The sequence below is a fragment of the Colossoma macropomum genome, unplaced genomic scaffold, assembly GCF_904425465.1.
Source record: "Colossoma macropomum unplaced genomic scaffold, Colossoma_macropomum, whole genome shotgun sequence".
Taxonomy (NCBI): domain Eukaryota; kingdom Metazoa; phylum Chordata; class Actinopteri; order Characiformes; family Serrasalmidae; genus Colossoma; species Colossoma macropomum.
The window spans coordinates 9,126,786-9,153,235 of record NW_023494806.1 but is presented as its reverse complement, the minus strand read 5'-3'; the positions used below and the strand labels follow the sequence as shown (position 1 = coordinate 9,153,235).

Sequence of the window (26,450 nt, the reverse complement as noted above, 5' to 3'; positions counted from 1 at the left end):
TCGCAAAAAGAGGTCTTGAAAGATGTGGATGATGTGGTTACAATATAGTTTTTTATATAGCATAAGAGCATAATTTTTAATAGCATAATAATAATAATAATAATAATAGGCTTCAGTAACGGTAGCCTTTAGGCTACTTCACAAAACAAGCTTTAGCCACTTTATTATTTTAAAAAGAAGCAACTGGTTGAAAATGAACGATTTATTAAACATACAGCAAGAATTACTAAAAACTACCAAATCAGGCCAATAACTACTGAAAACGTTTCTAAGCAGTCACCAAAGCATGTTTATGTTCTCTTGTTTAAGCAGCTTCTCTGAGGTGCTACCACGTAAACTGCCCTGCTGAAATGAGTTACTGGAGAAAGTTACCACTCATGTCAATTAAGAAGATAACTGAGGTGTTAAAATATCTGTAGTTGTTAAAATATCTGTAGTCCTAATTATACACTACAAGGTTTTGCTGAGAAAAAAATCTAAATCTTTATTTTAAAAAAAAATCACAAAGTAGCTTGTGCTTTTGCAAAGTGATCTTTACTCCCTCCTCTCCGCCTACTTCACTCTGACCAGATGCTCCCAGAGGCCTAAGTTTGATCACTGACAGTGGCTTCCGCAAAAGATGATAAGTGACAGATGCTCAGAAGAGACTGAGGGGTGTATCAACAACATGGTACAGAGGTGCTCTTACGCACCCATGCATCAGTCAGCAGGAAATGATGTGGGTGGGGCTTCAGTCAGTGGCATTAATGTTGAACTAACTGAAGGAGAAATTAATCGCTGCTGTCAATAGACATGCAAGGCTGGACAATGCAGCACTTAAAATATATGGTAGGACAGCGGCCATACGCTTTGTATTCATGTTTGACAGTTTCCCGCTCATGACTATCTCTGCCCCAAAATACGTCTGCATTGTTATGAACGTAGCCTTACTTACAGTGCAACGTAATGCAAAGTGAAGTAAAGTAGGGCACGTGGTAACCATGGTAGGTCACAAACAGTAAGCAGCAAAATGCTCTCCTTTAAGCGTGGTGAATCTTTCTAGGGTGCTGTATGGGGTGTAGCTTATGTGTTTTCGAATAACATCCCACACCCTCCCAGACTGGTAGCTATCCTGTGATACAGGAGAGACTCACATGGGAATGTTTGGAGAAAACTGAGATGGAAAGAAATATCAAGGGATCAAACAAAACATCCTGGAAGAGTGCGGTCTTTACATATCTATGAGGACAATTAGCACATGCAGGACCCTAAATGGGACACCAGTCCAGAGTGGAGCGCAGCTGCATCCTGCGAGCTGTGGAGAAAACCAGGTCATCCTCTGCTGGAGCTTATACACACTGCTTCTGGTGCAGTGGCCCTTTACAGTGACCTCCAACTATGGGATAAAGGTTAAAGCCTAGGTTGGAGAAGCTGCTTCCATACCAACAGAATTGCTACACTACTGAATCACACTACAAAGCTAGCAAAAAAGCTTTTCCATCAGTTCCAACTTTCTGCTAAGGCTGTCATTATTGATTATGTTAGTAATACAATAACATACTGATTATTATAATGTTTAATTGAGCAGATTTTAAAATGGTAAACAACAAAAATGGATTTAACTGAACAATAATAAACCCTGCAGAGTGTTTCTAAGATTCCTAAATATTTGGAAATTGTTGGAAAAGTATAAACTAGGAAGCACTTAACCCCTTTTTACCATGGCCAAAAATTTCAATTTCAAACTATTTTGGAGGTCCCTCAACTCAGCCTCTAGTCTAAACATTTTAATTAAACTAGAACGTACTTAAAATGTAATTATACAAAAAGTGGCTAAAAGTATTCAAAAAAGTAAAAGACTTAAAAATAACAAATAAAAAACACTTATAATAGCATTAAAAGGGTGTGTCGATCAAGACTCTGGTTTCTTGCCATATGAGAGATTTTAAAGTAGGAGATTTAAGATTTTGCTTTATCATCATACAAACTGACAACTAATCACTTTTGATTCATCAAGAAGGTACATTTTAATTAATGATTTTAATCAAGTAAATTTAACAGCCCTAATGCTTGCCAGTGTTTTTTTTTCCTAGAGAAGGTTCTGTGAATGCTGTATTTTTAATCAATAATATCAGCATTTCCCTTACCATAAAACAGGCTGGGCAGCCCACCCAGCCAAACACACGTGCCATCCAGCTTGGATGAGAGGATGTGACTGGCACACTGATGTTTGGATAAGCTTGTGAGAACACACGCATCGATACAGTAATGGTTGCGTCGATAGGGTCTTTCATCTCCACATCACAGGGGTTGAACACTTTCACAAACACCATTTTTGTTTTTTATAACATAAAACTTTCTTACATTAAACAAATATCACTGACATTAAAAATACTGAGGTTCAGTCTTTTAAAAGAAGATATGACACAGCACAACATATCACAGTGTCATTTGTAATCTAGACAAATTTGCTGACTTTTATGAGGGTTAAATACTTTTGCAAGGCACTGTATGTGCATACTGTTCTTTAGCCCAGTCTGAATGGCAAAGCATTCAGTCACACATTAATTCTTCTGATGTAAATGAACTCGTATTCAATCACAAATCACAGAACGCAGGGTACTCACATGGACAGGTCATTCACTGCATTAATAAAAATAATTCTGCATTAGTATACAACTGTGATGTGTCTACCACCCAGCTTCATATTTTCCCCTTCCAACTTGGCCTGAGCAACAGGGCGACGTCATCTGATATCGCCAATGATAGACGAGTAACTCGTTTGTAAATCTGTACAGAAGCTGCCTGTTAGTTTCTCTTTGCTATGCACGGTAATACTAGCTTTACCAACCCCACCTCTTCACCTTTACTTCACATAAAATTTAGCTTGATTGTATCGAACTGAAAACAAATGCCGACATGTATTAAAACTTCAGTGTGACTCGCTGCAGTAAAACAACTGATCTAAAGTATTACTGTAGAGCAGCTAGGTCTAACCTGGAACCTTTAGAAGTTCATCAGATCCCTGCCTACAATAAGGAAAAAGGATCAGAAAAAGGTAAGCATGCAGCATTTTCTACACAGCTTAAGTGTCCCAGTGGTTTAGGTAAGCTAAACTATGAAAATTGTGCAAACATAATACAACATGGTTTTCCAAAGGCATCTATAGCTGAACTTCAGCAGTACACAGTAGCCTTATCTGATCCCTGACCAACCCTTATATCCAGTCCAAGCTCTCTCCAGCAAATAAACAAACACACAAACACAAACGCCTCCCACCCACTGGCCGTCACTTCAGTTGATGAGTGCTGACCTTAGCTGTCCGGTTGCAGGGCATTCTCTACACTATACACATACTGACAGAGCTGTCGCAATACATATACACCAGTAACACCAACAACAAACACACCATTTTAACCTCTGTGTAATGGAACAGGCAGCCAAGCTTACTGTCTGTAAGAATGAGAACTTCTGATTAGGCCTCAGAACATCACTGGTCACAGATGATAATGATATTACAATAACAATTAATTAATCCTTTAATGTCTAGACTTATTATTGCTGTTTTGCTGTATGATTTAAATGTAATTATATATTACTAATGTAAAGGACAGTTTTTCTTTCCGTAAAACAAGATCACACGCAAAGGTAACTTCATCACATTCAAAACATATTATACAACAGTTAGTTCCGGCCACGCAAGCTGATTGGTTGAGAAGCGTTCTAATCGTGCTGTTATTTTGCCATAACAGCACAGGTTTTTCACAAACACTGCTAAGCAACGACTTTGACAGCTGTAGGAGACACTCAAGCCATTTGAACGCTTTTACTTCTTACCTTGCGCACAAACAGAAAATGGATACTTCTAAGATCACATCTGACCGACAGCCGATTTGGTCAGACTCTGAAGATGAGACTACACTAAATTCCCAAACTGTCATCACCACTGAGCAGCTTTTCAGTCGGCAGCTGTGACAGAAGAACAGCTAAACAACCTGGAATTAGCCAGAAATGAACTGAATACCATTCGCCAAACAAAATGGGCTGTAAGATGCTTTACAGACTGGCTGGAACAAAACTACATTAAGATTGATCTGGCAAAAATTGACAAAACTGAGCTAAACTTGATTTTGCAGCAGTTTTATGGCTCAGTCCGATTTGGTCAGACTCTGAAGATGAGACTACATGTTCGACGAATGGTATTCGGGTTATTTCTGGCTAATTCCAGGTTGTTTAGGTGTTCTTCTGTCACAGCTGCTGACTGAAAAGCTTGCTCAGTAGTGATGACAGTTTGGGAATTTAGTGTAAGGAGCTGAAGAACGAACTGCCGGCTGTGCAGCGAGTGAGCGGAGCTCGTTACTCTGACGTAGCAACAAGCTGCTTGTTAAGGAACTATAATTTGGTGGAAGGAATTGCTAACATTAAAACATATTAAACGTCGCATTCACGGCCCAATTTATTTATTTATCACTTTATTTTTTTTAACTGTTGTATAAAAGCAATAGAACACTCGAGGTTGTGTGTTATCGCGCATGTTATTTCGCAATAACACACTCATGTTCTATTGCTTAAATAAAACACATCCTCTTCTACTCCACAAATGCAGTAACTACTGAAAGTTTAAAATCCACACTTTAACAGTTTTACAGTTTTACTGACTGATATGATTTGTGTGGTGATGATTATTTGTGTGGTATTATTCACAAAGTTTGATGTAATCATTTGCAGGCATGACTCAAAAAGCTGGCAAAGCAGGCGTGTGAAAAAAAAATAGTGAGCAACTTTATTTCCCCATGTAAAAATCTACTTTAGGTTGATTAATTACACATCAATTCAATATAATATTAATGCCACAATTTACTTTAACACCATTGATGTATTTTCCTAGTTTGACCCATCTTTGAACCATCCACAGTCCCAGCCTGAAACCCATCTGCTCACATACTGTATGTAGCTACATCTGACTTCCCAACCGTAGCCCTCTCATTCAAATATAGCTTTCAAACGGCATGTTCCATTGGCTCTCTTGATAAAATCAAAGTTGTTTTGAGTTAATGCAATGCCATGAATTCATCACCAAAGTACAGCAAGTCTGAAGTATCATTTGCAAATAAAATGCCAGCAATACCAGTATAGTGGCAAAGCATTCGTGAGAGAGCTATGGATAAATCAACAAGTAGCAAACGTACAAAAGCAACAGCAGAGTAGAAAATTCCAGTTCCACCGGAATCAAGACAATGTAGCGGTAAGCAGACAATCACAAAAGAGTTGGAAGCACTGAATGTTTATATGATATATACTATATATTCAGTCATTGGCTAGAACATGTAGCCACTGTTGCTATACCTGGACGTAGTTGATGAAATCTGAAAGTTTGTTGTCACGCTATGGAAAAGACTGATTTTTATGTTTGGCTCATTTGAACAAAATTTGAAAAAAATCGTAATAACCTACTGAAAGTAATAAATACATTATGATGACGTTTATTTTTAACACTTATTAAGCTTTTAAATAGAAAAATCTGTCTTTAGGGTCAAATTTATTGAAATAGGACAAATAAATTAGTTATTTTGACAGCCCAAAAAATGTGGAAATGTTTTAGTCACCTGAGGAAATCTGATTTAAAAAGCTATATATCTGCACAGGACACATTTATTTGCTCAGAAACACACTAATACAAAATATTAGTGGAGACACTAATATTTAGGACAAATACACATAATCTTAGTACAATAAGTAGTGATTTTGCATTAGTGTTTTTATTTAATAATTTCCAAACCTCTCTTTGAGGCAACCCAGCATTACATGTGGTTATCAATCATCATCTGGTTTGAGAAATCAGTTTTTATTTTCAAAATAAGAAATTCTTGTTATTTTTTACTGTATTTATGCTTCTTTGTATAAATCATTCAAATTACATATACAGTGTATTCTCAAGTAAATACACACTGTCAAGATAAATAGCTTTAAACAATGTGTTTGGCAACCTAAGACCTTTGCACTATATGACTACATAACTTTATTTTAAAAACAAATGAACTTGTCCACTTGTCCACTTGACCGATCTGGCAAGTTGGGGAAACAGTTACCGTTAAGTCAACAACCTTTCTAAAGAGATCTACCCATCCTGCACAGTCAAATTCCAAGCTTAATCTAATCCACTCGATCCTGCTAATTAAGGTGACTGATTACTGGATAAACTGTATCACAGATGACGGACCACAGCGGGAACTAAACTGAGCAGAAAGGCAGGTGTCCAGGATTTTGATCCGAGTGGCTCAACAGAGCACAGTGGGAATGTAATCAGGCTTGTTGGTGGTTACTACTGGTTTCTTCTTTTGACTTATGACGCTGTTTGTGAGTGGGTTGCCAGGGCCATGGCTCCTCTCTGCAGCTCTCTGGGTCAGATGAGTGTCCCGTGCTCCAGGCATGTAGCTATGCTTTCACGCGCTCGCTCACATACAGACACACACACACACACACACACACACACACACACACACACACACACACACAAATGCATGCGCAGCGCAGCGCAGCTGCCGAGTGCCACGGCTGCCTCTACAGCCGGAGATCACTTAAACTCTTCTCTCTTTCACTCGTGCAATCACTCACATTCGTCATCATCACACTGCCTCTTTCACAATCAGCTTCATATTCCGTCTCCATCGGTCCATCAGAGACTGGTCCACGTGTGTCTGCCACTCTCTCGCTCTCTCTCTCTCCATCATCCTCTTCTTTCTTCTCTCCTTGTTATAGCTCTTTTTTCTCTGTTTTTTTTCCTTTAACTGCCTTCTAGGTAGGGTTGTACGAATCATACTGGTATCAGCAGATATTTAATTTTACTGATATGTCAAACTGATTATTAATGATGTATTTATTGCACCTCAGAAAAGCGAAAACATTTAGGGGACACTGAGTTACTGTGTTAAAATTCATATAACTGCATCTTATTCATATAACTGCATTTTTAACCTACAGAAATAAATGTTATATTTCTCTATAATGCAAATCCAGATGAATTTCTTAACAATTTATATACCACACTGGTATTGGCAGATATGTACATGAAAAATAACAGATATCAACACTGGTCCACAAGTCCCATATTGGTGAATTGTGGCAAATTCGTTAGACTGATAACCGAGAAATCATTAACTGACAAGCCTAAAATCAAATAGGCAACAGATCAAAAGACTAGTAACTTCTGGTTCTGACATTGGATTCGCTGAGCCACAAAGTCACCAAGTGTGTTTACATCCACACTAACAATTCACTCATTATTGGATTTCAGCAGTTATCTGATTACTGGTCATGTAAAGAGCATACTCTGATTTCTTAGATCGGATTATGGCTGTCAGCCTACTGGATTTTCTTTTATTACGATAAAGGGAGCTGATTTTTTGCTCAGTAATGAGGCTTTTCAGCACATGTGTATACATACTCTGATTTCTTTCATTGTTCTCAGTCTGCACATGTGCAATAACAGAGCACGGTCCTGGAAACAGCAAGCAGCGTTTCGCACAGCACCCACGAGATGGCAAACAAAAGATGACTTGACGAAACAAAGAATTTGAACATCCTTCGTCTTCTAGATGATGTATATTTATATTTTCCAGTAGGGATGTATCAATACCGATACTGGTATCAAGTATCGACTCGATACCATGCTCGTTTGCTCGCACTCGGCCTCAAAAAAATGCGCCGATATCAACTTTCTGAGTGTACACTATTACGCTAATGAACGAATGCAGTGAAGGAGGCTCTGCTCATACAGAGGAGAGTTACTGACTCCGTGACAGTCAAACACAAAGTCATTGCTTACTTTATACATTCTGCCTTGGCAGATTCCCGCCAGCAATAATGATTTTAGCGCGTTTTAAACACACAATCACAACCCCTTCCCCAGTACGGCTGGAGACAAGTAGGCCAGCTAAACGGAGACGGAAACAAGTAATTTCCTATCAAAGTCTGTATATGCCAACTTTACTCTGTTTGAGTAAATAGAACAGTGAGGTGTAAACGTTAATAGGTGTACAACAGCGCCTGCTTTTAGCTTTAGTGCTCGTGTTAGCAGCGCTGCTCAGTTTCTCTTTGCTCTGTGTGCTATTTCGAAAGAAGCAGTTTTATTTAAAATTGTTCATGGACATAAGCGTTTCATGTAGCATAGACTGAGCATTTTTGTACAGTGTGAGTATATAAATCGTAGGCTTAGTCTGCACACAACGGTCTATTCAAATGTACTATTTCTAAAATCACACAGTGTATGTCGAGCTTTATTACAACTACAGTCCCAACCAGCCAAACAAAGGACTCTGAGAAGATGTATATCCTGAAACATGAGCTCCTCGGATGCAATTATTGCTGTCACTGTGCTACAGAGACTGTTGTTGAATGACACAGATGAAGAGCAAAACCACAGCTGTACAGAAGTGCTTTTCTGATGTGGAACAAAACCCGCTCTGCTGCAGCGCTACTCAGTCCAAGGTAACATTTACTAATGTAGCATAGTTAGCTAATGCACTTCATTTAAAATCAGCTAGACCTAAATGATTTAACTGTAAAGGTACTTTGCACTCATTACACTAACAACTACCTCATTTTAAGTAGGTAATTTGTTATAGTATCAGACTCAGTATCAGTGAGTACTTATAAATATGTACTTGTACTCATACATGGTCTGAAATGGGTTTACTGGCTGGTTGCAAATCAGAAATCTGGTTATTGCCCGACTCATGTAGTTTTCCCATTACCTGTTCACCCAAGTGCATGTAAACACTGAACTAATTACTGACAAAATCTGATTTTCTGCAGTTATCAGATTATTAAGTGCACACGTTGTAAAATACATGATATAGGTACACGGAGGTTCACACAACTGAAATCTGTATTAATGAATTCAGCGCTGAAATCTGAGACTGCTTTAGCCCCCTCAGCACCACCACTTCCCACGCCCTTTTTATAAACCATGCATTTGTTCAGTGTTCTAGCAGTTCTGATGTCCATGACATTCTCAGAAAAGTGCACTGGATGTATCACAATAAAGACACCATCTCACCACCCCAATCCACATTACCTCTCAGCCAAGGAAACTCTGTCACTGCAAGTCATACTCACACCTCCACCTTCCACAAAAACAGCCTGATGACTGCACCTCAAAAATTCAGCACTTCCAAATCTTGTTTCCATTAGCCTACTTCCTCAGATTACCGCACCACATCCTCCATTTTTACAGCAGGGTGAAAGTGAGCGAGGCTGAGCTTAATTCAGAGCGACAAGAAAAACACACATTAAGCTTAACAACAACCCAGCTCTTCATTCCACTTTTTACTGCAAGCTGGCCAGTGTGTTTTTTATAAAACACACAGTGTTCAGTGGAGCCACATAATATGAATAAAATATTAACCTGAAATTTCAAATGCAATATTATGACCGTGATACATCTTATAATACATGAAAAAAAATTTCATCTGACATAGAAAAAGAATGGTCTGTTTTTTTTTTTTTTTTATTTGCATTTGTTAGATTGGGTCTCGATACCTTAATATATCAAAACAATTAAGAAGCACACAATAAAAAAATATTTGTCAGCAAATTATACGTATATATTATATTATATGTATATACTATATACTGTATATACTATACAGGCCAATAGTGCAATAATAATAATGTCTTGAACAGTAAAAACAATGTCTAAAAGTTGGGATGCACAATATGGTCTCATATCGTATTGGAAAAAAATGACTATTAACATGTATAATGTGACACCCCCAAAAACAGAATTTTGCCACCTGTGACAAATCTTCTGATTTTTGGCTACTTCACCATCTACATAGGCCTGTCACAATTTTTACCTAATCACCTGGGGCTGTATTACAGAAGCTTCCTATCTTTTTGTCTTAAGTTCTGACAGGTCAAGATAAGATTTTTCACAAATTGTTATTACAGAAGTAAATCTTATTTTATTTTAAGAATTTTATCTTGCAGCATCTTTTCTTATCTCAAGTTAGGAAATCTTAACTTACTCGATCGGAGTCGACAATCAACTGTCGTGTCTGTTACCTAGCAACCGACCATACACGCACAGCTGTAATGTAAACACATAATCAAGTTAGACAACTAACGTTAGCTACTGTTACTCATGTAAAAAAGGGCAAATAACACTACAGCGTTAGAGTTAAGAATATTGTCGCAGCACTTCGTGCTGTTTTTCAGACCGTCGCCGCTCCAGTTTCAGTTTCATTTCCCAAACGCTTTAACCAGCGCGCTAATGTTATTCCTCCTAATAAACACACATGTTTAGCTCTGTCTCCTCATTATTCACCACCTTCACTGTAATATTTTATCTGACGAGTTTTTATCAAACATTAACACACAAAGGTAATAAGGTAATGTGTGCAGTGTCTAAATTCTTAAAAAAACACTGTCTCACAAGTAAAAGCACCGTTTTCAATGTAGATAAATGTAGCGTCATTATGCTAGTTGTAGAGAACTATGCTGCCTGTCACTGCATAAAACGATAGAAACAGATGGTTAAAGCAGAAGTTAAGATGCCTCAGGTTTATCTTAAAGTTAGGAAGGAATTTAGGAAATTTTGTCTAGTTTAGATGGTTCTGTTACTGTTTTCTTATCTGGAGTTAGGATAAGATTATGAACTTAAGAACTGTTGTTCTGTAATAGGTTCTGTCCTAAATTCAGTCCTAACTAAAGCTGTCATGGTGACTAAGCAGATGAGATAAGATTTCAGACTTAAGAAGTTCCTGTCATACGGTCGCTGATCATAATTATTTGAACTGACTGCAATGATTTCAGTTAACTGCAGTTACTCTCACTATCCACATCTGTTAGTTTTCACAATCACATGTTTACATTACAGGTTGTTTCATCAGTTAGGTTGAGACAAATGCATGTAAATAAAATAAAGCAGAAAGTGCATTTACTGAGACGTCATGGGTCTGAAGAAAAAAAAACGAAAGTTCTTAATCAGACTTTTCCACCCATCTTGGCATTAGGCCTTGTTTGACTCATTGGGACTGGTTAGGCAGATTAGGAATTGTCATTAGGAGTGAGGAAGATCGGCAAAATCTGGAAGTATATGTGACGCAGTCAGTCAAGAGACTGAAAAGAAGCTGGCCGCTACAACAGGATTCCTCAAAAATTCATCATGAACTACAAGAAACGTAAGCTGATGCTTTCAGAATGACCTTCACAGTCCTCTGACTTGACTGAAAATCTGGGAGTAGACCTTAAACATGCTGTACATGCAAGACAGCCCAAGAATATCACAGAACTAGAAGCATTCTGCAAGGAAGAGAGGACAATAAGGACTGGACTCCTAGCTAGCTACATAAATCATCTGCAAGCTGTGACATCTGCCAAATGGTGGTGTTACTAAATACTCACTCAGTAGGGTGTCCAAACGTTTGCACATTTACTATTTTATTTATTTATTTTTATTGAATTAAATATGAAGTAACTGTGCATTTACATCTGCAGAAAAATTGGCCAAAGATGCCCAAAGTTTTGAACAGAACTGAATGAATGCTCAAATGACCAAACAACATCTGTTATTAGTCAGAATGCTCAAAGCACACAATAAGACCATAAGTAATGATTTCAGTACCGCAAAGTCAGAAAAAGCGAAAACAGAATATTCAGTCCAGCACTATTGAAAGACAACAAACTGTCCCAGATAACATACAGTGATTAATAGAAGAGGTGAAGAAAAACCATGGCTGGTATTTCTGATGGCTGTGTGTGACTAATTGGCAGCATTTAGACTTTCTTACTGCCACTAACCAGCACCCCGAACAGTGTGGAGCACTGCAGGAAAGGCACTTTGTCTAACAAGTTCAACATTTTCTAGTGGAGAGGCCCCCCACATCCAACCCACTCTAGTCACTCTCTAAATTACACCACGCTACCATCTTATTCTCAACCACTTTTCCAAATCAGCTGCTCAGTAGAGCTGCAGGAGTCAAATACTTGTCAAAATGCTTGTTCACCACAATGACCAGTGAAGGCTGTCAAATGCTTGGCAACACCTGGCAAAGCAGCTGCACGGCTCAGGTTACCTGGGGGGGTGACATATTTATGTCCCCGTCCTGCAGGATGCTGTAAGAAAAACTGCGCTCAGAGGTGTAGCACAGTGTCTGTCTCACTGCTGTGACATTTGGCCTTGGCCTTGGCTGTAACTGTTACCATGCAAGCACGTGCCACTGACCGGTAGTCATTAAAAAAAACTCCAGCACCTGTGAGTAGTCAGTGTACGGCTTCAGAGCTTCACATTAGGGCTGCTACTAATGGTTATTACTGTGAATCGATTAAGTAAGGAGTATTATTGAGTTAACTCATGATAATTAAAATGACTGAATATCCCTGTGTGTGAAGATATGCAAATTATGTTTCATTCATACTCTTTCACACGTCACAATCATTCATTTTAATGATTTACAATCATTCAAATCTATGGTTTGTTAAAATAGCTACAACAGAAGAGATCACACTTACATTACAGGCTGTACAAACAGAACATCAACTAATCATCTACATATACTACACACTCTGAACATCAGTTGGAAAGATTAGAACATAGATTTATGGTTTGGAAAAGAATGCATACAAATATAACAAAGCAGAAGGGTGTCAACACACCAGTTTGGCAATATTTTGGTTTCCAAAAAATTTATGTGGAGACCCACGGGACGCTAACAGTGTTACATGCTGTCTGTGTAGAATATAGTTATGATTAGACATTATTAAGTAATATTAGAAGCTAGCCCAAATGGTAATACAAGCTACATTTCCAGAGATACCCAGTTACTTCAAATATCTTGCTCACAAAAAGTTCAGATGAACAAAAAATCATATGTGAATGGTAATAATGGTTACCTGTAAATGCTTAACCATCATTGACTTGTGAAGGCACCTAATAAAATAACATGACATATTTTCATAAACTAAGTCATTTTGAACATACGTCTAATGAGTAATGCTTGTAAAAAAACATTTAGAGAAAAAAGTTTCTATTTTTTCAAGGTAACAAATCAATAAAAAATAAAATGTAATTAATTTTGTGGGTTAATTTGAAGTGTTTTGTTTCACAGTGGCACCTAATGTTTCCAGTTCTGACCAGGGCTAGAGTGCCAGAACAGACGAGACACATCGATTTTGACCTTCGAAATGGGGAGCAAAATGCAGAGTTCTCCATTAATTCGCTTTTAAACACACTTTCTGAGCATTTAAATCACAGGCTTTGTCTGTACATGATGGTCTATTTAAACGTAAAAAGGTATGAGTACATAATTCATATACAACGATGCATTTAAACATACAGCGTGAGTCACCGAAGAACAAGATTTCTAAAATCGCACAGTGTATCTCGGCTTTTGAGGACATTCAATTACAGTTTAAGCAGCCAATCAGCCAAAGAAACTCCAACAACACAGAAGGTGAGTTCCTGGGATTCATTAGCCTCGGATGTGATTTCTGCTGTCACTGAGATACAGAGAGTGTTGCTGAAAGACAGATGAGGATCAAAACTATGAAACATACTTCACTTACACTTGTACAGATGTGCTTCTCCACTCTTCTCCACTGCAATGCTACACGCCCCACAGCTAATTAATGTAGCATAGCTAGCTTATGCACTTTATTCAAAATCAGCTAGATTTTAATAATGTAATTGTTAACGTACATCGCACTCACACTAACAACTACTTAATTCTAAGTAGGTTACTCAGTATGGTATCAGAATCAGTATCGGCAAGTACTAAAAAACATATCGCTGTTGTCAGAAGAAACTCTCGTACCTCCAAAATGAAAACTTTACAGAAGAAGGAAAAAACTTAATTTAATTTTAATGTAAGTCAATGGAACCAGACTTTTTTTTCCAAGTCATCTTGGGCCATTTCTGTTGGTGCATTCTTTATGAAATGTAAATACAATGTAAAGGGTAACAAGTACTTTTTAAATTATGTCAAAAACTGAAAAATGGAGACACGAGGTTTTGTTCCGACAGCTGTGATATAGATGGACTGGAAAAAAAGTAATATCAATGCATCCTTAACAATCGACTTCATTGACTTATACATGAAGCCCTTCTTCAAATTCAATTCAAATTCAAAATCCTCTTTAGAATGTTTTTAGAATATGACAAATTATGAAAATGAACGATGGAAATAATAAAAAAACAGGGGAGAAACAGAAAAACAGTCCTGTTAGATTATAAAAGGACTGACTCACCTCTTGCCGATAGTTTTTTGGTGTTGATGATTTTGGCAGCATACTCTTGGCCTGTGCACAGCTTCACACATCGACGCACCACTGAAAACGCTCCCCTAGGAAAAAAATAAAACAAAAAGGATTTAACACATAAGCTCAAGTATTTCAGCAATTTTGTCAGTCAAGTATCTCCTACAGTCAGCATGGCACATACCCTAAAAGGTGCCACTGATATTCACAGATACTGTGACAATGCAATATCAACACTAACTTTATCAAGTCAAAACTTTATGACGAGTGCACATGGTCACTTGCACGTTTGTTAAAGAAAAAAACACTTGATTAGTTTTACATGGCACCTTGTTCGTTACAGTCATTCCTCCACCACAGTCTGTTCTTCCTGCGCACTCAGCCCTCCTGAAGAGAATGAAGCTGATCTCATCAGGGGGCGCCATTCTGGCTTATGGTGTTAATAAAATATACAGGTCTGGGCATGGAATATATTAGGGGAAATATACTGTGCTACATTTATTTGTTTAATAGGCTCCCAAAGGAACAGCTTAGCAGACTCAGCAAATTCTGCAGTGTGTAAGACAAATGCAGACACAGCACAAACGCACACACACCTGGCTCTCTTATAATATCTTGGCAAAGCAACGTGCACAACCTGGCAACCAATTAAACAGAAAGCTCATCTATTTGAATGAGGTATAATAAAATTCATGGAGAAGGTAAATTTCAGTCAATGGTTTTTAATCAAGTAATCGAGATAAACTGAGTAACCGTGACAGCCCTACTTGAGTTAGTTTTAGGGGTCAGGATTTGGGGGAGGAATTAGGGATGTGTACAGGTTCTCAAATACTCAGTTAATCATTGAAGGTGCCAGTATTTGAACATTGGGGCACAATTCAATGCAAAACTATTCAATGAAACTCTGCTTTTATGTTGTAACTGGATTTTTTAATTTTCTGGTTTTGCTTTTTCTGGAAATTTTCTGGAACTGCTGTTCCAAAACACGAGTGCCTTAATGTGAGCACGCTGCCATATACATGTTGTTAAGGATGTGATTGAGAAAGCTTTATTGCTAACTAGGCTAACTACTCCAGCTGATGTTAGCTAACTCCAGAAATAGTGGAAATATATTCCTCTGACAAACTTGTTGGCACTTCGTCCACTGAAGGGAAAATACCTCAAGTAAGATGATGAGTCCTCATCAGCAACAGTGCTGTACCAGTTAGCTATGGTTTTAGTTAACATCTGGAGCGGCTGCCTCCGTCACTCACCCAAGACAAAAACCTACCGATTTCCCTCAGCTTTTTTTGGAATAAAGCATTTTTAACTTAACTTCTATTTTTTAAAACTTTTTTTGAGCCGCTTTTCGTGTTTTCCCTTCCCCTGGTTTGACTAGACAATTAACTCTTAGGTACGCTTTTAAAAATTATGATTCTTCAGAGGTTCTTTTGTCCAGAAAATAGTTCTATATACAGCCATGAACACTTAAAAACCCTCTGCATGATTTAAAGGTTCTTTGCATCATGAACTGGTTCTTCAGATGAATGGAGAGTGTGCTGTATAGAACCTTTCTGAAAAGGGTCATTAAATATTAAAATTAAGCAAATCCCTATAGGAATCTCTAGACACTTAATTTACTTTAAGAATATTACGATGCAATTGTAAAATGATTTTACATTAATCTCACTTTTTGATTTTTATAGCCTACATGGTAATTATTTTTCCTCCTTTTGTCATTGACAAGTAGCGTTAGGTTAGGTGAGTTTGAATATAACCTACACTTGTTAGATTGATAGGCCTGTTACACAACCTAATAGGGTCCAACTGATATGAAAATCTAGCCCACTAAATCTAATTTTAGCGGAATATAAATTCTCATCACTGATAATACTGGCCAAAATAACTATTTATATTTTTAATTTTAATTTTATACTCCGACACTTTTACTTGTAAACTGCTTTACTGACAGATCATTGTCAGTTCTCAATGATCAGACTTCTTAAACTCAAATAAACAACAGAAACTCTTAAATACTGTAATGTAGCTCTGGAAGTAAAGCTACCCAGAATGCTTTTTTGTTTGTTTATTGTCTCAAATTTTTCTTATTTTTCATCAACTGTAATAATAAACTGTCTTGCATAAAGCTGTCCAGTGGCAGCACCGTCTAAGGTTTCACTTCATCATGGGGATCGCAAGGCTGACACTGGTAATACCGTGGGTCGCTAATCTCGGCTGATATCATGGGCCAAACGACACATGAGTCCGGCTCTAATTGATCATAGTTTCCACAAAAGACAGCAAATGAGAGACCTACAGAAGCGAACGATAGGCCTCTCAGCAAAGTTTTATTCCAGTACACTGTTTGAAACATTCATTTTTCACCCTTAGTAAGCTTGGCAAGTTTACTTGGACTGTATGGAAATCTGAAATAGAGCTGATACTTCAACAGTCCAAACCCCTGAAAATGCACAAGCACAGAGGGCTAGAACTCAGAGGAGCAAATCAATTAAATAAAAATAAAAATAAAAACATTAGGGAAATGTCTCAGTCATCCCAGAGGCCTTTAAATTTCAGAGGAGGTCTCTAGATGGTCTTTAGCTGGTCATAATCACCGTGCAAACTAAGCCCTCTTCATTAAGCCCCATCAAGTGCTCTTAGGGGACATTAAAGTGATCTATGACATCTGTGTAAGCGTGACTGTGACGTGGCTTTGTATGTGTGTGTGTGATTGGAGGCTCTAATTCCTCTTCTCTCCCACCTCTGCCCGCATTAGCAGGATAGCTGAAGCTGCTGCGTAAAGAGCTGCCCTTCACTATCACGCACAAACAGGGCAAACGTAACTGCACTTACAGCAACGTATTCAACTCCTTTAGGAATGGGAATATATTTAACACATGCAGGAGTGAACAGTCTCACAGACACATCCTGTTGCTTGTTGAATTGATCTTATAAGAGTAATTATTTAAGTGGTGGATCATTCTCAGCACTGCAGTAACACTGACGTGGTGGTGGCGTGTTAGTGTGTGTTGTGCTGGTACAAGTGGATCAGACACAGCAGTGCTGCTGGAGTTTTAAAAAAAAAGACGGACTACAGTCTTTAATTGTAGAACTACAAAGTGTACACCTATATAGTAAGTGGAGCTGATAAAATGGACAATGAGCATAGAAACAAGGAGGTGGTCATAATGTTATGCCTGATCGGTGTATTTCATTTCCAGTCAAAAGTATGATAAGGCTATTTATTTTCCAGCATCAGGAAAAGCAGGAAACATAGTTAACTAATCTGCAGGGCTATTTTTCCATACCTGCAAAGTTTGGTCTTAGAAATTGGTTGCATTTCTTGTTTCTCATGACCCATCAGTCTATCTGTCCAAGAAACCTTACTTCATCTCTCAGATGTCCAGTTTTGGCGGTCTAGAGCATACTTTCCTCCTTTCTGTCTATTTCCTTTTTTGAGTAACAGCTTCTTGACAGCTACACATACTTTCAGACCCATGGCGTTGAGCTGTCTTCTCAAAGATGAAAGCTTTAAATGCTGTTTATCTGATGGGGACAGGTTTGGTGGTCTGCCAGGTCTTGCATGGTTCTTCTTCTGGTTTTTCTCTGTAACTGTTAACCCTTTCTCGAACACCAATTTTGACTATTTTTATGTATTTACTTCTTACTTTTAACTTATTGATGCAAATGGATTATCTTATATGTAAACTCCTCTGAAATATCTTCTGGAAAATGAATAACTTGTACTTCATGTCTGTTTTGACTAGAAATTAAATAAACTGACTTTTTCACAGTACTGTAAAATGAACGTTTCCAAATCAGGAGCCCTTATATATTTTGTTGGCCCTTATATAGTAGTTTAGCTCGTTTTTCTCTGGTTTTCCTACAAAATGTTGAACTCATTTGTACTGAAAAAATTATGAAAACAAACATATGTATACATGTATCTACACCTAGTCGCATGAAAAGCTTGAGTTTTAGATTTTCCAAGTACATTTTCTACAGAGAACAAACTTAAAGACGCCATTTTCTGCACATCTCAGTAAAGAAATTTCTTTGCTGAGTTTAACTATATTAAGGTGTGCCAAAACCTTTGCACATGCCACATTTAATGCTGTTTCCAATGTCTTAAATTCATGCAAATAAACAGTAACTATGCTTTAAAATGTGCAGAATTCTGTTGTCTGTAGACAAAGTGTAAACTTTTTTTCACTTAGAAAATCAACAAAACGTATCATTTGACCATCCAACCGCTCGCAGACATATTTATGCATCCCGACATTTAGTGACCTCTGCCTCCGCACATATAACCTGGCTTAACGCAGCTTTTCTAGGTGATCTCACACTCAGCAAGGTCTCACTCGCTGTAATACACGAGCCAGAGTCCAGATACGCTCACACTTCATGTTCAACATTTCCACATCTCACCCGCACTTCAACAGAAAGTCTATCAGTAAGCCTCACAGAGAGCAGCCTTCAGCGCTGTGCGCCCTTCCACTCCCTCTGATGTGGGATTAGCCTGGCTGTGTTGGAGCTCTACTGGAAATGTACGGAGTCATCAGACAAAATCCCTTCACTTCATTCCTTCACCCTCAATTTCACACCATCAACTCAGTGCCATCATTCACAACTGACTCTGCACAATCCTGCCTCTGAACTCCAGATGTGTAGCCACATTTTCAGGTTCAATACATATTGTGATTCTACAGAACTCTAATTGTATATTATACAGGGTTGGGCTCGGTTTTATTTCAAAATACTGTAACGTAGCATTCAGGGTTGGGTGGTATGACTGTAATAAGGCATACTGCAGTATTTAAAAATGCTGCCAGGATTTCTCAAAATTATGACGTGTCAAATTTCTATTTCACGTTCAAACAGCCAAATAATCATATTCCACTCACTTATATTTCAGAGGGCTTACTGATTAGTGGTGTGGAAGCTCGCCAATAGGCAGAGCTGGCAGATAGAGGGGAAAAATCAGAGCCTCAAAAAACCTCAGAAAAACTAAAGGCCACCGCACACCGGACGTGATGAGTCACATAGCATCACGTATCAGAGCCCTGCTGTAGAATACAGGCAGTAAGAGTGGGCATAAACTTAAATCAAGTTGAATTTTTACATTATACTTATATAAATTTAATGAAACAAAACCATCATTGATCACGCTCACTCACTGCTTTCAAGCTGAAATATGGTGCAAAGACCTAGGCTGTAACTTTAGCTGAGGTAACAGACCATTAGCATTTCTCTGTTGACCTAAAAGACTGGCTGTCTTTCTCTGTGTAAACTTTAAGCCACGTGTGATCTACCGAGGCTTTCTGTGGTCTCAATTTGGCTGGCACAATGCTGAGTGACACACTGAGAACCTGAACAGTGCTCAGAGTCGACAAGTGTCGGTGTGCGTACCTCCTTTAAAAACAATGGTTTCCAATATTTGGATGATGTGGGACCGGTGTGCGGTGGTCACACGTTAATATTATTGTTTATTTAAATGTATACAGCCATAACAATTTATGTAAAAATACCAGATGTTTAAAATATCACAAGTGGTCAGCATGGGGTTCTACTTTAGCAGCTGTAGCCAGTCAGCAGCCTGTCCATGTGGTCCACCCTCAGACACACACACACACACACACACAGACACACAGACACTAACAGCAGACCATGTAGGAGGAGAACAGAGTGAAGGAAACAGCACCTCCACACTTTTATTCCCCGCAGGTTCAGCCCAACACCACATGTGTAGTATAAATGTGTAGGGGGTGAACAGTGTGAAGTCATTGAAAATGTCTTATTTTATATGTTCTTCACAGATAATTAGCAAAGGCTTAGGAATCTGAGATTGAAATAATAATAAAGCGCATCATTTTTTCGTTTGAAAATGGGTCCTACAGACCAGAACACCACACAAGGGTTAAGATCTATTCATAGATTTCCGGAGATGTTCACCTCAGGGGGACTGTGAGGGCCATCCCAAAAGCTTCAGCTTGACATTCTTGAAGCAATTTATGGATTTTGAGGTATGTTTTGGATCAATATCCTGTTGTAAAAGCCAGCCACTTTTCAGCTTCAGTTTCTTGACGCACTGTGTCACAATCACTTGCAAAATATATGCAATATTTAGTGGAATCCATTCTTCCATCTACCCGTGCTATGCTTTCTGTGACTGGCTGCCACGCAACACCAAGGCCTAACAGATCCACACCTATGCTTAACACTTAGCAAGGTGTTCTTTTCATCAAATGCTGCTGATTTTTCTCTAAATACACCTTTTCTGGTTGTGGCAAAAAAAATTATTTTTACTTCATCAGTCCCCACAAATTTTCTTTCCAAAATGCCTCTGGTATGCCGTGGGAGGCTAACTTTTGTGATGAGGTCGCATGTAAGGTTTCCCTCTGATGGTTCTTTCATGCAGATCATGTTTGTGCAAGCAGTGCTGCACAACAAAACGTTTACCACCACTGCTGTGTCAGCTAGGCCGACCTGCAGGTCCTTTGCCGTCATACTGTGGTTTTGTTTTGCTTTTCTGGTTTTCTTCGGACAGTGGAAAAAGCAAGCTGGAAGCACTTTTTAAATCATTTTATAACCTTCCCACACTTCAAAGGCATCAACTAAGACATCAAATGAACTTCATTTTAAATTAATTAAGTTCTAACAATGTTATGTTTTAAAGTAGTTGGCTGTAAAAGTCATTTTTACTCCATTTCACTTTAAAAATCAATAGAATATGTAGTTTGGCCCACGTGGCCCAAACTTTTGCATACAACCGCAAACAGATTGATAGATCGACATCGATCAAATGCTCTATACATGGAAAACTGAAGAATGAATATGTTAAACATATTAAGACAAGGCAGATTTTTAGGAGCTCTTTATTTTTGCTGTATCGAATGTTTTGAATTGACATACCACCACATTGCATCAGACAAAATTATGAATTGTTATATCCCTTATAGACAGGCAGAGAGATAAACTGATTGACAGATAGTTTATTAGTCTTAAAGGAAACTGCATTTTGTAAATATACTCACTGGATATCACAAATATATTCAAACTGCAGCACTAAGATGAAGATGTCATTTCCTTCATGGTGAAAGCTGACAGGCTAGATCTATGTGGATTAGCTATTTTGAGGCTGGAGCGCAGATGTGCCCACACACACAAAAATACACACAGCCAGATATACAGACACACACACAGTCTTACCTACGACCTATCTCACTCGCCAACTCCACCTCGATCCCCCTAGACACCTCTAGAAGATACTGATACATTTCTAATCAGTCATTAACTGTGCCAAACCACAAAATGAACACCTACACCCATTATTTTCATAAAATACAGTTCCACCCATTGCTTTGAGTCAATATACATATTCATCTTATACAGTAAGTCAAGGTGACATAACTGATGGTTTAATGATATTTATTACTACTACTAGGGCTGAGAGATGCATCGTTTTTATATCGAAATTGCAATTTTAAAGACTGCAACTTTCAAATTACAAGGGCTGCAATTTTTATTATAGCCCACATTATCAACAACATTCAGCTCGTGAACTGCCTGTAGATGAATTTGGTCAATCAGAAGCAAACAAACACCCACGTGCTGAGTATGTGACCTCACAACCACTTACCGGCAATCTGGCACACAACATTCAGTGTTTAACCCTTAAGCCAAAAAAAGGGACTAAGCTGGTCTTCTTGTCCAAAATAACCGGTCAGAGGCCTTAAAATGTAGAAAATAATATTGGTCAGAAAAATCACAATTAGTTTGCTCAAATTGTTCGTCCCTAACTAGCACTAAATAATTCAATGCCCTGGATAACTCCAAAACCCTCACAGACACAACTTATGACCTATTCTACTGGTGCGACACACAACTTCACCTGCGTTCTCTGGAGTGACTGAGCTCCACGCAGAACCTTTGGGATGATTTGTGATCCAGAACTGATCATCCATCATCACTACCTGACCTCACTAATGCTGCTGTAGCTGAATGTGATCAAATCCTCACAGCAATGTTCCAACATCTAGTGTTGACACCTCTTCTTTTTCATACAAGCACAACAGCATCTATTCTGCACTGTATAAATATACAGTCAGGGCCATAAGTATCTGGACAGTGACATAATTTTTGCAATTTTGCCTCTTTACAGCCACCACAATGGGTCTGAAATGAAGAAATTAGTATAACTACAGCTTTAATTTAAGGGTCCAACAAAAACAGTGCATTCACTGATTAGGAATTACAGACATTCTTTACACAGACCCTCCATTTTTCACACCCAAAAGTAATCGGACAGTTGACTGAAGAGCAGTGTCATGGCCAGGTGTGGCCTGTATCCACATTATTTCATAACAAATGAAGGAGATAAAACGTCTGGAGTTGACTCCAAGTGTTGAACATGCATCTGGTAGCTGTTCAGGGGAACTCCCGGTATGTGGTCTAAAGAGGTGTTGGAAGCAAATGAAGGGGCTTTCATTAGCTTAAAAAACAAAACAACCCTTTCAGAGAGACAGCAGAAACTCTAGGGTTGGTCAAATCAACAATCTGGTACATTCTTAACCCAACTATTACCTTTAGGGTCAATTTGACCCCATTCAATGCTTAAGATCTCTAAATAAATGACTGACATCATTCATATCTGACACATTAACTTGAGTAACAATTGTAATTATAATAATTCTCTGAAGGTTTGGATGACTTTGGTCAAATTGACCACCAGGATAGAGATGTCAGTAAATTTGAAGTTAGTAAGAGGATTAAAAAGTGGCAAAATTACCAAAAAAAAACTGTGTCCAAATACTTCTGGACCTGAATGTCTACACGTATTAATATGATGAAATCCTGTAAAAGGGCATGTCCTGCACCACAATCACAACCCAGCCAGAGAGCAACAGAAGGCTGAACACATTTGAGCAAAGGGGGGTCTGCAAAGGGGCGTAGCACCAAACCAACTCTGCCTGAACTAACGGTACCCAGAACAGAACAGGCTTCCAGCAATGACCATCTCCACTCCTGCAGCCTGACCACCGATGAACCCTTTCTGCACAGTTTTAAAGCACAATAACCTCGTTTTCTCTGCACTGGCCAGGTGAAAATCAGCTGTTCAGCCCACGTCCCAGCGTTTTGGACGTTTCGTAGCGTCTCTGACAGCCAACACTAACGGTACCTCAGCACCTCACAGACACATTCTCGCCACGAAAACATGAACTCAGCCAGACAGACGGCCTTAAATCCGTCCGCCGTTAACGTTACTCACTTGCCGAGCTCCTCGTAGAGCTGATATTCGTCCGTAAATCGCGTACAAGTCGTTGTGGCCATGTCTGTCCGTCTCTCCTCTCTCTTCGTCACTGCGTCTTCTCTCGCTTTTTTGGCTTATTTTCTTTATTTCTCTCACCTTCTCCGCTGTCAGCCTCTGCCCTTAGCGAGCTAGGAAGCTACACCTAACGCTCAGTTCGGGTAAAAAGGCGCGTCGTGCCCCCCTTTTCACTCGTTTGTCGCCGTAAAAAAATGAAAATAAATTGGTAACCACCGTCGGTCGCGGTGCCTCTCTCTCTCCGCTCACACTGCCGTTCTTCTCCAGACCTGGCTGTTCCCCGCGCCGCCGCGCTACTGCCACCTGGCGGCCGCGTGTGGAGCTGCAGGCGTGGGCAGCGCTGAGGCTCACTGTAACGCCAAATAGGGACAAAAAACAGTGTGGAGGGCCGTCTGGACTCGAAGGGTGGGCGATACTTTAAGACACTTTCACAAAACACGATACGCATCGCGATATTTGTTTTCATGAGGTTCACGAAGAAGCTGGAAAGGACAAAACACACCAGCAAATACAGTCTAACCCTTAAAATCCCAGGCCTATAACATACTAAGGCTTATTATTCAGTAACTACAGGGACTTCAATGCAAACTGGCTGAGCTATTCTTAGGTTATAGACGTGTAATAATACTGGCCATGTAAGGGGTTAAACTGGAGAGATGTTACGCAACAGTTCCCAGTGAGCACATTCCACACTTTACAGCAAGCTTACATTAAATATTTCAAATGAACCTTCATTTTTTTTTATCTTAAAACTGGCCAAATTTGTAATTGCAGGACGCTGTAAACGTTTGTTGTATTCTATGACACCTTCTTTTGTGTTTGTTTGTTTATCCATATGCAAAATATCTGTATTGTTTTTATTTAAATTAAAGTTTGCAGTTGTTTGCATGCATGTAAACTGCTTAAAAAGAAGCAGGGAGAAATATTAAACAATGGGTAAAAATAAATATAAAACATGGCACAATGGGCTGACATCTACTTGTTGCCATATTTGGCAGTTTATGCAGTTATTATGCTCTGGTTGGTGATGTTAACAGGTTCTCGATAATCCATCCAGTTATCATCATCCTAGAAGAACTGATGATACATTATACTTAGGAAAGTGTATTGTGCTGTAATTTATCACAATAACATTAAACATGTTGTCATAATCCCACTCATACCGGAATGAGGCCACCATGGGACACTAAATTAAATGGTTTTTTTTTGTTTTTTTTTGGTGCAGCACTAAATAAACGCTTGCTATGAAGCAGCAGTGTCTGCTGTAATTGCCACAGTCCAAGATCATAATTCACTGTCGAGGTTAAACTATAACCACTCAAGCAGCCACATTTGGACAGTGTGCTGTGCAGGTGGCCTTTTTCCCTAGAAGAGATCCCTCCATCGCTAGACTAAGACATTAATTAAATGCATTATGACACAAAAATGTCAACGTTTGAAGAGTGTAAACACCTGCTATAAAGCAGAAACCTCACCGATTTAAAATGCACAAATATACAAATCTAGAACTCTTAACCCCTTAGAGTCTTTTAAATTAATGATTAATCTTAAAACTTAATATACGGTATACCAAGAAATATTCTTTTGATTTTAAGGGTTTGAATTGATGTAAATTTTACTTTTGCTCAATAAAACCAGCTAAATTGCATGATTCCACATAAACTAATTTCTTTAGGTTGAACTGACAAATCATTTTTTCAGAGTACTACAAATTACTTAGCAACAGCTACTGTAAAGTACTCAATAACAGCTATGAATTACTCAGTAACGTCTAAGAACTCTTCAGTACCTACTCAGTAACCACTATAACTTAATTATACTTATAATTATTATAATTATTACTCAGTAATACTAGGAAATATTTGGTAATATTTGGTAATCAAGTACTATGAATTACCCAGTAATGACAGAACCACTCAGTATCTACTATGTATTATTTGGTAACTGCTAATAATTAGCCAGAAACTATTACTTAGGATACCAAACTTAGTATCCTTTAAATTACTCAGTATCTACTATAAATCACTTAGTAATGACTACAAATTACTATATTTGTTATATTACTATAACAAATATGGACTATGGGAACTACTATAAGTGTGCAGTAACTACTATGAATTAATATTATCTATTGTGACTTACTAGATAACAACTAAGAACTACTATAAACTATTCTATAACTACTATAAATGACTAACTTAGTATCTCCAATGAATTAATCAGTATCTTCTATAAATTACTCAGTAACCACTATGAACTATTCACTATTATAAATTACTCAGTAACTACTGTAACATACTAACATCTACTATACATTACTCAGTAACATACTCAGCATCTACTATAAATGACTCAGTAACTACTGTAACATACTCAGCATCTACTATACATTACTCAGTAACTACTGTAACATACTCAGCATCTACTATACATTACTCAGTAACCACTGTAACATACTCACCATCTACTATAAATGACTCAGTAACTACTGTAACATACTCAGCATCTACTATACATTACTCAGTAACCACTGTAACATACTCAGCATCTACTATACATTACTCAGTAACCACTGTAACATACTCACCATCTACTATAAATGACTCAGTAACTACTGTAACATACTCAGCATCTACTATACATTACTCAGTAACTACTGCAACATACTCAGCATCTACTATACATTACTCAGTAACTACTGTAACATACTCAGCATCTACTATACATTACTCAGTAACTACTGTAACATACTCAGCATCTACTATACATTACTCAGTAACCACTGTAACATACTCACCATCTACTATAAATGACTCAGTAACTACCTTAAAATTACTCAGCATCTACTATACATTACTCAGTAACTACTGTAACATACTCAGCATCTACTATACATTACTCAGTAACTACT

The 26,450-nt window shown here is 38.3% G+C and overlaps 1 protein-coding gene across 22 annotated transcripts in view; it reads right to left on the bottom strand.

Annotated features, from left to right (window-relative positions):
- Positions 1-23,799, bottom strand: part of camk2b1 (calcium/calmodulin-dependent protein kinase (CaM kinase) II beta 1) — a 107,955-nt gene extending 84,156 nt beyond the window's left edge. For all 22 annotated transcript variants that reach the window (XM_036598052.1, XM_036598071.1, XM_036598055.1 and 19 more), the window contains exons 1-2: positions 23,483-23,799; positions 14,227-14,321 (exon numbers count right to left, since the gene is read on the bottom strand). In XM_036598052.1, the coding sequence (XP_036453945.1) occupies positions 14,227-14,321; positions 23,483-23,544 (157 nt within the window). In that variant the 5' untranslated portion in view covers positions 23,545-23,799. The remainder of the gene's footprint in view (positions 1-14,226; positions 14,322-23,482) is intronic.
- Between the last annotated feature and the right edge of the window lie 2,651 nt (positions 23,800-26,450).